The sequence below is a fragment of the Alligator sinensis genome, unplaced genomic scaffold, assembly GCF_000455745.1.
Source record: "Alligator sinensis unplaced genomic scaffold, ASM45574v1 scaffold281_1, whole genome shotgun sequence".
NCBI lineage: Eukaryota > Metazoa > Chordata > Crocodylia > Alligatoridae > Alligator > Alligator sinensis.
The window spans coordinates 1,463,361-1,477,752 of record NW_005842306.1 but is presented as its reverse complement, the minus strand read 5'-3'; the positions used below and the strand labels follow the sequence as shown (position 1 = coordinate 1,477,752).

At 40.7% G+C, this 14,392-nt stretch overlaps 1 protein-coding gene across 6 annotated transcripts in view; it reads left to right on the top strand.

The window, feature by feature from the left end:
* TTC7B (tetratricopeptide repeat domain 7B) overlaps window positions 1–14,392 on the top strand; it is a 274,550-nt gene that overhangs the window by 181,774 nt on the left and 78,384 nt on the right. For all 6 annotated transcript variants that reach the window (XM_025209742.1, XM_025209743.1, XM_006028358.2 and 3 more), the window contains one exon: window positions 5,516–5,656. In XM_025209742.1, the coding sequence (XP_025065527.1) occupies window positions 5,516–5,656 (141 nt within the window). The remainder of the gene's footprint in view (window positions 1–5,515; window positions 5,657–14,392) is intronic.

The window sequence follows — 14,392 nt, the reverse complement described above, 5'->3', positions numbered from 1 at the left end:
GAATTGACTTTTATTTCCAATCTTTTAAAAGGCTCCTAGGGTTTGATTTCTCGGAATGTGGGATGTTTACTTAAGGGTCATTTTTATGTTAACTTTGTTAAAGGCCTCTAAAGATAAAATTCAAGAGTTAAGACTTTGAGCAAAGTCAGGACCTTCCGCACGTAGACCAAAACAATGGCCTAGATAAGAAGATAAATCTTGTCTTCTTCCTAAACTGGCTAATGGGCAACTGTTACAAACATTCAAACTATTACATTCGGTATGACAGTCTTGGCATGCGCACCTCAGGGCAGATGGCAGGGAAGGGGCCAGGGCTGCATGGCCACAACAAGGATTAGGCCCCTTGCAGCTCCCCTGCCGTCTGCCCCTGGCACACCAACATCTTACAAGCCAAGTTTGCAGGTGTTTTCAGCACTCTGTCCAAAAACGTTGCCAACCCCTGCACTATAACCTGCCTGACATCTGACTCCCCTGGTACGTCGCCACTATTTACCTGCTACATTCATCCCCCTCCTTCCCTCCCCCACAACCTGCCTCTCACCCACTGACTCCTCAATTTACATCTTCCCTGACTGGCTTTCTTGTATGCGTACCATAGAAGCCTTTGGCTTCTTTAGTATTTATTCCATCCAGGAAGAGTACATACCAACTGCAGATGCTTCCTCAGCCTGACAAAGGGCATTTAAATCTGAAATCTTGCTAAGAAGAATTTTTCCAACTATTTGAGTTGGTCTAATAAGATGCTAGATTTACCCAAATAACTGTTTAGTTATCACCTTGTCATGGTGTCAGGCTTCCTTGCTCATTTGTTAAATTTGTGGCACTTAAGGCCTCCCATTGAACTAAAAGGTTATTGTGTTGTGTCAAACAAGTATAAGCTGGTTTTGCGCAGATAAAAGGTTTCTCTTTCTCCATAAATCATGGACAAGTTACAATTGGAAACACAGAATGAAAGGTAACAAGATATTTCTAAACAAAATAGAGCAGTGTAATACAAAATAAATGCATTATTAATGATCTCAAACGGCATTTAACAGTGTGGAGGGCGTTTTTCAGGCAAAACTTGTATAAATTATATGGATTCTCGATGTTCCAAAAATAGTTATAGTAAAATGGTTTGACTATCAAATGATAGCCTTAGTCAAGTCAAACAATCTAAAGGCATAGATAGCAGAGTTCTGGTTCGCTCATGAATTACTACTAGTACTTTTTCCAAGACCTCATTACTCTTTCATAGCTTAGTTGTCCAGAAAATCTTGTTTCACCAAGAAAGACTTGAATCCTTCCCCAATTCTATATAACATGTATGTTTATAGGTCTGAGTGTGGCAGTTGTTCAATAATGGGAGGAATGCATATGTTCATAGTGTTTCAAGGCTCATTCAACTGACCACAACGTTGCTTCCATAATGAATTATTATGGCCTGGATAGGATTAAAAAATACAGACTACATATTTGTATGAGAACTGAACTTCCCTTTCTTCTGTAATGGCTATAAAGTAGTTTAAAATGGTTTTGAAATGCAGTGACAACATTGCTGGAGAAAGCTAGGCAACTGAGAAAGGAATGTGATTGTTCAAGGGCTGGTGAATGCAAACCATGAAGTGAGACCTATGTGAGACTAGGAAGAACAGAGTTTGTGTTGAAGTGAAACAGGAAGCCAGAAGGCTGGTCATCAAAACTCTCTGTGTGAAATTTAGAGCAGATAACTTGTTTTTTCTTTTCTTTGAGAAGCAGGAATTTGTGTGGGTGATTGTTTGCTATTTATTAGACAGACTGTATAGTTGGGAGGGATATAGACAAGCTTCTGGTACTGATACAGACGGTCTAATAAATATGACCCACAAAAATCCCTGCTTTCACATTTGGCTCCCTCTACCCATGTATTATACATTAACTGATTAATTGTGCAGTTAGAATGGCTATATGTGCAGAGTAACTATCACACCATAAAAATGTTCATCCAGGTATAAAGTTAGAACTTGAAAATGTGTAAGAACTTTATAGTTGGTTTCTATCTAGCTTTAATTTGAATGAGTAGCAAGGATACCTCTGTGCCTGAGAGCTCCATCAGCTGCAGGGCTCCCAGCCACAGCAATGGGTAGGGGCTTGCTGGAGCAATGAGTCCCATCAGCTGCACAGCTCCTTGCTATGGCAACACATGGAGCAGTGCCATGGCTGTGAGCCCCTCAGGTGTGGGACTTGCAGCTGCAGCAGTTTGCTACTTCCTGGTGCAGAAGGAGCTCAGGGTAGCAATCCCAGGTTTCCCCTGCACTGGCAATAAGGTATAATTGGATCCGATGCTGGATCCCACAGTCATGCCTCCTGTCGTGAGGGGTGCCTGGAGAACTCAAAAGGTTCCAAGTTAATTAATTGTTCCAAGTAATAATTGGTTATCTAGAAACTGATCAAAGAAACTGACAGCATGCCATGTAACCAGAACTGCAAGAAATGGACCAAATACAAACTAGTTGTGGTGAAACCAGAGAAGCACAAGGTATTCTGGATCAGAGTTTGGGGGAAGATCGGGTAAGGGTGACATGTGGGCTATGTACTTGATATTTGAACAGGAAAGAGAAAATGTCAGCACTCCCACATTGTTTGAGAGCTTTAAAGTCTTTGAACGGATTGAAGCAGAGAGGACTGAAAAAACTCAAGAGGAGTTTACTGGAATAAGGTGGTCAAATTCCATTGAGTGTCTTTTCATCCTACTATGCCTTAAACTTTCAAATTCAAAAAATCAATGTTAGTGCAGATGATTTTGGAAGAATTTGGTCACAGGTCACGATTAGCACAGGATGGTAAGGGAATTTGGGGTTGCATGCATTTCATTGCTGATTAATGTGAATGCTAGAAATTGTGACTGTAGTTCTAAACTGAAATTATCTGAGCTGGTTAAGTAACATTAAGAGGCTACTGTTTAATCTCAATTGTTAAAACCCCAATTAATTTAGAATATTTATTGTTTGAGAGATGTATTAGTGCAGTAAAATAAGAGGAGGCAAACTTTTTTTTTTATTATTGGTTTAATTGGATACTCACAAACTGCTGTTTTGTATAATATTTGCATATTTTATTTAAAGGATAGAAATACTAAAATACTCTTAAGGAAAGTTTTCATTATAAACTATAATATTTTTGTTCATAGTTGTTTTTAAATTGTGTGATTTGCCCTCTTTTAAGATAAAAATTATTAAAAATAAAATTAAAGGTGCAGCTAAGAATTTAAAGTAGAACTTCTGGGGTAGAGTTCATCTTCAGAGACCTGTGTAACAGGATTCTGATAAACTACCCTGTTTTTACTTGGTAATTATTACCTAGTATTGTCTGCTGTTCAAACAAATTTCTATACTAGGCTACTGCTGTGTTGCATGGATTACTTATTTATAGAATTATAGAGACAATACCTTCGGGATTTTACGTTACTTCAGACTTGGTCTCAATAGTACATTTCCTAAGTGGAGTAAAATTGTGGGCTATTTATCAGGCACCAAAACATTTCCATAAAAAAATTTAAAATTGACTTGAAGTACATTAAATGATTCCCCTTGTGATCCACACCTGGCCTCTGCCCCAATTAATGTTTGGCTTATTAGAGGGGAACGTTTGGAGAATGTTCTACAATGTCCCCTTCCATAAAGTCAACTTCTTTGTTGACTGGTTACAACTTGTCCTTGCTAGTCCTTCTGAGAGCAAGGTGTCAACTGCCATTTAATGGTAAACAGGTTGCATTTGAGCTCCTATATATATAGGAGCTCTGTCTTCCAGCTGGCTTTCAAGTTGAGAAAAGAAGAAAAGATGCATAACTAGAGCTGGTATGATTAATGTCTGTGGCATGATATTTTTCTTGGAATATTCCACTTTTATTTTTTTTCCTTGAAGACTTCTTGTAACTGGCCTTCCATACCCTTCTCTTTTATAGTCATTGAGAATATGAGCCAGATGGACGTGATGAATAAAAGCTTTTGTAAATGTTCAACCCTAGAAAGCTGTTTCACCAGTCAGGAAGGGAACACAAAGCACAACCTCTCAGGGCACAGTTGTTCAAAAGGACAAATAAAATACAAAGTAAAACTCAGCTGAACAATGCTGGCCATAGTTCCCAGAGGCTTTTCTGTCTTCCAGCTGGCAAAAAGGACACGCCCACAGATCTAGCTGCTGCTTTCTTGTGTATTCAGCCCAGCTGCCTGATAGGTTTAGATCCCTCGCCTATTTCCAGGCTGCTACTTTGTTTTGTCACACCTGGATGTACATTTTATATGGGAGTTCCATATTGATTAAAAATGCTTAGGAAAAAAAAATCAGATTTATCAGTGTTCAGAGGAAATTTAAGTTTTATGAATTCCATTAAGCTTTATGCTTTAAATCAGTATCTAAGTAGTAGAAATCAAAGTGTTACCTATTGTGGGAGGGGACAAATCATCCTGTATCAGCCCACTGCGAAGTTCCTACAACTTTTCTTTCAAGACATGTAGACCTGGCCACTGTCGGCAGACTGGTCAAAGCAGATCTCCTGTTGACCCTGCATAGTAACATCTATTTTCCTGTTGTGCATAACTAGTATAAAATGCTGTTTATTCAAACCCATGTGGGTTTGAAATTATCAGAGAAAATTATGGTTGGTTTACAGATATTTTAAAAGTATATTGGGAGTTGGGATTTAAAATGCTTATGGCCCACATCAAAAAAACAATCAAGGCTAAAAATTATATCCATTTAATATCTAGTGCATTGTTTTAATTTATAATTATGTCATCCTGCATACTGTACCTGTAGAAAACCCGCTTTTTTGTAGCGTAAGGGGGATAATATTTGCAGATGGGAGTTTAATACCCATTGTAAATGTTTGTTTTTGAGATGCACAGCACAGAACAGGCAAGTATTTAGGATAGTCTTCCTGAAAGGAATTATTTGGCTGTCAAACATTTTAATTCAACATTGTTGATTAGCTAAAGTTTGCATCCAGCAGAGTTTATTTGTATATCTATGCAAGGACACCTTTGTATGTTTTAATTCTATCTATCTTGTACTTCTGTTATTAGCCTGAAAATAGTAATCTAATTGCACTCCATGAAAAGACACAGCAATTACTAACATTAAAGTGCATGCAGGAAACTGAAGGTTGCAGCATATAATGCCATCATGATCAGTTTCTGGATCATTTACACTGTCATAACTGGAATGTTAAATTAAATTTTTAGCGTTCGTAGTAGTTACCCAAATATGTCACACAGCTGCCAAGACTGTAACATGATTTTTAGTGTAGATTCATTCACACTAGTGTGTGTGTGTGTGTGTGTGTGTGTGTGTGTGTGTGTGTATAAATATAGATCAGAAAGAGACTGACTTAAAAAAACAAGTTTAAATCCAGGTTAGCTGCTTCTTAAAGCCTCTGTTATGGAAAGGGTTAAGACAAAGTATTTAACACAGCATGTGTGAACATTTTCCCCCACTCCCCCCTTTCCCTTCCCAACTGATGTGACTTTGTTTGTTTGTGTTTTAATTACTTCTCCAGGTTCAGTCCATGCAACATCAATAGCAGCCTCCAGAGTGGAACAGGCACTTTCTGAGGTTGCTTCATCTTTGCAGAGTAGTGCTCCTAAACAAGGTCCTCTGCATCCTTGGATGACTCTGGCTCAAATCTGGCTCCATGCAGGTACTGTAAACTAACTCTTTTGTCCTCACTAGCCTATGCAATCACAGGAATATGTACTTATTTTCATTTAGCAGATTAGAATCTATTACTGTTTGCCAGCTGAAATTTGAGCTTCTAAAGATGCATTCAGAATGTGGTATCCTGGTTCAGTTAAAAACAGGAACCTTATTTTAATTTATGAAACAGTGCTCAGTGAGGATGGCATTTAGCATTTAATTTTATAATCTTATCCAAAAGTTGATGCATTTTCTCACCATAACTTAATACAGTCTGTTACAGATTTATAAAATACCTCATTTGACAGTTATCCTTGAATATTTTGCAATATTTTTGTGGAACTTCTTAACAAAGGAATGTTTAATAGTCATGAGGTCCTAATATTAAATCCAAAGCGTAGCAATTTGATGAACTTAAAATTAAAAATATAAATTGTGTATCGTTCCTATTGCTGGGAAAAAGGGATAAAATATATAAAGCAATTTTTTTTTTCTTCTCAACTGCATTAGTTGGGTTCACATGCTAAAAGAAGAGGTACTCCTCCCTCTCTCTTCAGCGTTGGTGAGACCTCACAGCTGGAGTACTGTGTCCACTTCTGGGCACCACACTTCAAGAAGGATGTGGATAAGCTTAAGAGGGTACAAAGAAGGGTCATCCATATGATTAAGGGCATGGAGGATAGGCCCTATGAGGAGAGACTATGGGAACTGGGTTTGTTCAGTCTGAGTAAGAGAAGGCTGAGGTGACTTGATAGCCGCCTGCAAGTATGTCATGGGTGAACATCAAGTACTAAGGGAGCAACTCTTCAGGAAGGCACCAATAGGCATAAATTAATAGAGGGTAAATTCAGACTAGACCTAAGAAAAACTTTTTCTCTGTAAAGTTCACCAGAATCTGGAACACTTCTAAAAGAGGTGCTCAAGATGAGGCTGGACAGGTGCCTTGTTGAGCTTGTCTGAGCCCAATAACTTCTTGCCCACGGCACAGAACCGGACTTGATGATCTTACAGGTCCCTTCTGGTTCTATGGTTCTGATTCTATAATTTTAAGAAGACGACTTTTATTTTTAAAAGGGAAATGTACATGTTCCTTCTGCTTTTCCCCTGTGCCATAAGCTTGGGTAATTCTAATGTATAAAAGTATTTCAACTACAAGGGTGTCAGAACAATACTTATTAAAGCTGCTGTTTTCACATGAGTGAGTATAGATTGGACCTGAAAGGCATCTGTTTGAAGTAGCTTTGTGAACATTGCATGCGGTGTTCAGCTGTAAATTTAAAAGTTGAACATTTTCTTTATGTTCTTTTCTGCGTCTACCATGAAGGTAGATAGAGCCCTGTGGCAAAGCAAGCAAAAGCCTTGGCCCAAAATCTGGACTAGGCCTCTAGACCAGCACTGTGAAGCATGGGTATTTGGCCAGTTGGCTAACTGGTAAAGTTTTATTACACCTAGCATGGCAAATCCGTTTCAGTGGGTATACTTTCTTCTTGTTACATATAATCAAGTGAGTATATAAATTTTTTTAGTGATTTCAATTCATTTTTAAATAGAAGGAAAACTTTGTATCTTGGGAGTGGGGTCAGTTGAGTTGGTGGAACATTTGTATGTATAAGGTAAGGCAGCAGTTTTGTATGCAATTTTTATCTGCTGGGTCATACCTTACTCAGAACAATGAAACAGTAGCACTCCTAGCTTCTTGGGAAGTTTTAGATACTACCTAGTGTGAAAGGTAGAATACTTTGTTCCATTGGAAGGGTAAAACTACTTATAGAAACATAAGATAACCGAGCTAGAAAAAGCGACATTAATAAACATTCTGCCTGTAGGCCCATCTACCTAGTACAAAAATAATAGTGGGCTTCCTTGACTTGCCTGTTGTGTCACGCAATGATAGGTGGGATGTTCAGTAACATTTTCCTCAATGGTAAAAATCTTGGAGAGATGATACAAAAGTGTTGCCTGCTGCATCATACCAGAGTCGGAACTAGAGGGCTTCACTGGTAGATGCTGCATAACAATGTACAGTATGTAAAAACAAGGTCCTCATCAATATTTTTAAAGCATGTAGAAAACCTGCTGTTTTTAATGTACAGATCTCAATCAAGTTAAACAGAGCTATGGCAGTCATTAAGCCATTGCTGTTTTCAATATCATTATGTTGGCTTTAAATATGTTTTTTTCTATATACTGTATACCTTTTAGTATTAGTCATACAGTAAGGATGACAATATATCAAAGGTCTCTCTAAGATACTTTATTACTTAAGCCATTCTATTGCCCATTGGCATGCGTTTATTATAACTTTTTCCCCTAAATGTTGGAATTCTGCTCCTCAAGGAGTTCTTGTCATTGAGAAGTAATCCTGTCTGTATTTAGTATTGCTATATCTTTTTATCATGTTTCATTTGACTTGTTTGAATTGTTAATTATATCAATGTTCCCATCATTAATTCATCTATTTGGAAAGAAAGAGACCAAGACTAGTTTTGCTAGTGATAAATATGTTACTTCATTTAGTTGAAGTGTGTTTTGTGTTCCCACTAATAACAAATGCTCAGAAAAGCAGCTTTTCTTTTTCCTCTAAGGAAACACAGGAAATGAAGTAGGAAGCCCCTGTAGGTCACCTCACCTGCATCATGGCAGCATTAATTTAAATATTCATAAGCCACCCTAAGCAGATGGATGTCGGGCTAAGCTTTGACTGCCTCCACTGCTGGCCTCCCTTGGCAGTTCATTGTATTGTTTAATTCCTCTTACAATTAACTTTTATAAATATACATTTTTAATTTGTCCTGCTGAAGCTTAACCCTTCTGCCTTCATTTGCTCTTTACTAGTAAGAACAAGTGACTTGTTCACAGTGGGTGATATGAATATTGCATTTCTGCCCCGAACTTGGTGGATCACTTTGATCATTTATGCCAGCAGAAGGAGAAGCTTGTAATGTGAGCTTGGTCACTTCCTGACAACCTACAGTTTCACCTAGTTTCCTTCCTCTCCTTTAAGGACACAGGTGCAGGAGCAGATCCAGAGGTTCTCCCTGCAGGATCTGTTTGGAGCCCCTGTTTTTGTATAGCTCTGGAGCGCAAGAGATGAATGTGGCCACAGCTGCTCATTCCCTCCTGTCCCCCTGCCACTAAATTCACTGGGGAAAGGAAAGGGCAAACAGCAGCAACACTCACTCCTAGGGCTCTGGAGCCACAAAAGCAGGGGGTCTGACCAGACCCTGCCCTAGTCAGCAGATTTGTTTTGGAGCCTAGTGCTCAAGTGGAATTAGCTCCACCAGGAGCCCACCCTGAGCAAGCAGTGAGATCAGCCTTTGTGCGTACATGGCACAGCCTAAGTCAAGGGGCTGGACCCCACCTTGCCCTATTCCTGAATCTGCTACTGCACAAGTGCCTTGCCCTGTTCCTGAATCTACTACTGCACAAGTGTACAGTCTGTTTCCTTCTCTTGTAAGTTCTGTAATAGTAAGCAAAACTGCTTGTGGGCCATATTCCTGCCTGTTGACTATAGATACTTGAAGAACTAAGGAAGAAACAACTGGGGAGGCTAGAGCCACCTAGTGGGGGAAAAATGAGGAAGAAGTTGCTCTTCTAGTGTATGGAAGGGAAGGATATAACCTGGAGCACGAATAAATGATAGGGGAGAATTTGTAGGAAAACCTTTTCCTGAGAGGGACTGCTATCTCAAGATCTTTCCAATTCATCCCCTTGTTTATAAATGTTAGCTAATTCACCACCTCAAGGCCCTAGTCAGTATAATGGTTTAGTCATATTTGTTACTTCTCTCAAGCATCCAGTTACCTTTCCTACTGCAGCATATTGGATGCGTCTACATGAGACATTTAATATGGAGTAGACTAATTAGTTTCACAGTAAACATCTTGGCACTTACATGTACAGCCCTGTTAGGCCCCAGGAAACTAATACATTCCTCAGCAGGGTAGTAATTGTAAATATAAGTACTACCCTGCTGCAGAAGTTTTTGTGCACAGCAGCACATGTGTAATGTTGCCTCAGCTGGCTGGGGCATGAGGGTGCTTCAGTGCAAGGGCTGCCTGCCAGCCAGCCCCACACTGTAGCACCCTCGTGCCTCTGCCAGCCCCTCTGCAACATATTGAACCAGATCAGAGGAGCCCTGTGCTGGCAGACTGACCCCCTCCCATGCCTCCTACCAGCCAGGGCTGCTTTGGCCTGGCTCAACGTGCTGCGGTCCTGGGCACGTGTAAATGCAGTACCCAGGAACAATAAACTCTACTGCAGTTTATTGCATTGCATTAATATACACATGTAGATACAGCCATTGTAGCATAGATTTAGTTCTGAATTTCAGGGGCCTTGCTATTGAGACCTTCAGTACATGGAAGAAGTAGAAACTCACCAGGGAGTTCTCAAAGATTAAACAGTAGAATTTTTTATCAGATGTTGCTGCTTTTTGCACTCCAGTTTGTCCCAGCTAAAGAGAACAGAAAACGGCTCTTCTTAATTGATACTTTCTGCTGTCGCTCACTTTAGAGATGCCTGAAGACTGAAATGAACACTGGCAAACACTTATTGCAGAGGAACTTGAGATATCATTCTTGGGGTAAAGTTACGCATTTGAATTAAGCCACTTGAAGGGCACTGAAAATGTGAGTGATCACAACTTCAGGTTCATTAATAAATGGATAATGTAGATGTCTTGAAATTATGCTACTTTAGGCAAGGATTATCTGAGTCCTGCTATCCTGAACAAATTACTTGAACTGGCAGTTCCACAGAGATGAAACAACCACGTTGCAGCCCTCCAGCATCACAAGAGGCAGTGTTCCCAAATGGACCAGTTGTCCCCCTGGATTTCACAGCCCTTGCCTGACAGCTGGGAGTAGGAGCTGAAGGGGTGGAAGGAGAACAGGGGGGTGGGGGGAACATAAGGAAGGAGGGGGAGGAGAGCAGGACTGAAATGGAAAGAGGGAGGGGACAGGAGGGCAAGGGAAGGAGTGTAAGTGGACCTTGCAGTTCCCCATGGGGGAGAGGCAGTGAAGGATAAGGACCTGGTGGAGGCAGCACAGGCTCAATCTACTTATTCCGGGAGCTGCAAGGCCCACCCATGCCTGTTCCATGGCTGCTTGGCTGCTCCTTGTCCCCTCTGCCCTTCCCCCAGGGGGAGGGCAATCCAACCCAGCTGGGGTAAGCTGCTTCTAATGGGGACCAGTAGGACCTGGTGCTGGAGCCTATACTGTGGCTACAGAACTGAGGAGCAGGGCATGCATAGCTAGCTGCACCCCTGCTTACCAGTCCTCTTGCCACAGGTCACAGCAGTGCACATTAGGGAAAGTATTAACCCCAAACATGAAGCTGCTCACAGTGGGTCCTTCTACACGTGTGCCCGACTGTGCAGTTGTTACTGCGCAGTCATTTAGTACTTGCTTTAGCAAGTACTAAATGATTGCACAGTAACTGCCATTACTGCACAGTCCCAACAGCGCACAGGTCGTTTCTTTCGGGACCGAAGGCAGTCTAAGGCTATGGCCAGTAGCCCGGACCGTCAGGTGGGGTTTTTCCACGATGGAGTAGAGTTAGGCACGGAATTGTATTGGTTGTACAAAGAAAGCTTTACTTACACTGCCGATGGTCACAGTGCAGGAAGGAAACTTGCTTGAGTTGCAGTTGCACACAAACAAACAGAAGTGAGATCTCTTCTCGCACCGAACCGAGATGAGTCGTCGATGTACGACTCTGCATGCTGAACACGGGGGATACGTTAAATTTTCCACTATGACGGGGAGTGGCTAGAAGCTGATCAGGCTTCTATGTCCTCCTCCAAGACACACGCAGAGTTTGCTAGGCTCCACAGCGCGCTCAGAGTTCCCCACGAGATGGTTGTGGAGTCCTCCAACTTGGGTGGAAACTGCTCTGACCCTTTATTCGGCTAGCGAGCCAATTGCCAGCCGCCACGTAGGAATAATTTAGAATTGACCAATAGTGGGACACTAATTTGCATATGCGTGGCGGGAACTCTTTGCACCGGGGTTTTCTCTCTGCAGCTGAGAAATCCACCGTGCAAAGAAAGCTCCATGTGGCGGGAAAATTCCAATGTGCTGAGGCACTAAAAATCATTGGGTTATGACAGTTTCCAACCCTACTGCACAGTATCAATAAACTATTGTGAAGTCACTTTTTGCTACTGCTCAGTAGCAGCAGTTTGTGCCCGCCGACACTACATCTCCATAGTGTCTCGTGTAGACATGCCCAGTGTGTGCTAACTTTTAATACTGTCTGACATTCCTTAGCATTAGCACATGCTAACTGGAATGTGTAACCTCACCCTTAGTAAAAACTTAATATCTATTTTTGAAGGTCTCGGGGGATTCAGGGCATTCTCTGTACTGGGGTTCAAAGAAACAGGACATGCTTTATGTTCAGATACCTTCAGACTGATGGTTCCGAATGTCTTCTTTGCAAAACTTCTGCCAGATTGAGTGACATATGTAAACCTTTTATGACTTTTTTGTTTTAACTTGTCTTGCTGACTTCATTCATTTAACCCATTCACTTTTTAGTTAGACCTTCTGTTGCTAATGGGTCCAAATGCATGTGGACTGCAGAAGTGAATCAGAATGAACTCAGATGCTAAAATTAAACTGTTCCATTTTAGTTTCAGATATTTGCCTTGAATGAACTATTGTATTTAGTAAAATTTTAAGAATGTGTCATCTGTAGCCATTCACAAATATATTTCCAGTCTCTTCTGGTATTTAGCTATTAATAGTCCTCTAAAGTGGCGGGGAGGTGAGGGGAGAGAACATGTGTATTGCCAAAGTTTATCTGTCCCTTTAGGTTTGCAAATTTGGGGGGTGGGGGTGGGGGAGGGTTCTACAAAATTCTGTTAACAGAGTTCAGTCAATTTTAGGATTATTTACTAGTCATGTCAAGTTCTATATAACAGTACCTAGCTGTTATTCAATATTAATTTAGCATCTTTTACCTCAGTAGAACTATTTCCAGAAGCTGCCCCATTGTCTTTCTTTGTCAGGCTTTAAAAACTCATTGCTGCCATAACTGACTGTGGACAATAAGTCCAAGAAATGAACTATGAGGTGTCCTAAGTTAGCTTCTGCCTGCTTGTCTTTCAGTCTAGAATCATTGTGGTAGCAACTAAAAATGTGTTTTAGGAGGTGGTTAATTTCTGTATGTTAGTTGCTAATAATTATAGCTTTAACTTAACACCCGTCACAGTCTAAACCAGCAGCTATTCTTAGAGTATGCACCAACATATGTTTGTTTTCCCTCAAACTTTGCAATAGGAGTCAGGAGCCAAGTATTTCATGGAAGCATCAGATTGTGTGTAAAGGTGTGCCAGGTGACTCTTCAGTCAGTCACCAGGAGTATAAATGATGCATCTTCTTCCTGTCTGCTTATCACCAGTTTGAAAGTGTGCTTTATTAAAGAATATTTGTCTTGAGACCTGATAACACTGAAAAAAACAGATAAGACAGTACAACTCTTGGCAGTGGAAATAACTTGGTATAAAAAACCTTCGTTTAATACAATCCAGGGCTTGTCATAGTGTTTTTTTATTGCAATCATTATAGAAAGAAGAGTGAAGGGAGCAAACCAGTACTGCCCTCTAAAGTATGTCTCTTAAAATAACCCTTTAGGATTTTCTTTCTATACTGTACTATCAACCATCAAACTAGGAAAACAATTCTCTTCAAATTCTGCCAGCAGCTAGTGAAAGATGAGTCTCAAAACCAGTTATGGACTTCTGTCTAATATTTTTCAGTCTATTCATTTTCTCTGACTTGAATGGGAAATAGTGAAACGAGAAATCATCCACATGCTGGATTGTGTTAAATATGGTTGAAACAAGGTCTATGAATTTTTCTCATTACCTGGATTAGCTTGTATGACCCCTTTGTCCCTATGGGTGCTTTGCTTGTTTGCCTCCAGAACTGCCCTGCTCCCTTCTCTTTGTACCTTTTGTATTCAGATCCCTCTCTTTGGTCTATACACTGCTCTGTGCAGTCCTTTCATAGCATCTGATTAAGTGAGCTGCAGCTCAAAAAAAGCTTATGTTATATACACCTCTAATGTTAGTCTGTAAGGTGCAAATCAACCCTGCCTTCACCTCCTTGTCCCTCAGGCTTTTATGTTCCTTCTTCATTGCTGTTCTGTTCTAAAACCCTGCTGCCTTCCTTCGCTCTCAGTATAGCTGGCTTCCTTTCTGTTAACTCGGGTTTTGTGGCATGTGTAGATGTACCAAGATGTATCAAGCTTGTTTTTATCTAGCTGCCTTGGGTCACCCATACGCATGCCCAATACCTACTCCGATGCAGTCTAATTAGAACATGTCAGAGAAGACTCTACTAATTAGCATGCTGCAGCAGCTTCAGCATCATGTGTATTCAGTGTTCCCATGATTCAAAATGGTGGCAGGGGCTTTTAACTAAAGCTTGTTGAATGAGCTTTTGAAGCATTGGATGCTGAATACTGTGGACACTTTAATCAGAGTGACTCCCGAGAGCTGTTATAATTGAGCACTCCCCACCCCACCCTGGAGCACATTTTAAAGATGTCCTTCAGTACCAAAAAAGTGGAGCCATGGCAAGATAGTCCTCAACCTGAGTTGTATAAATCTACTCTGGGTACTTGCCCAGCAGTTGCAGTGCATGGCCCTGAAGTTTCACCACTATTAGTACCTGAGTGTATCTGAGATTACAGCTGGCATTAGTACATCTACACATGCAGTCACAATTCC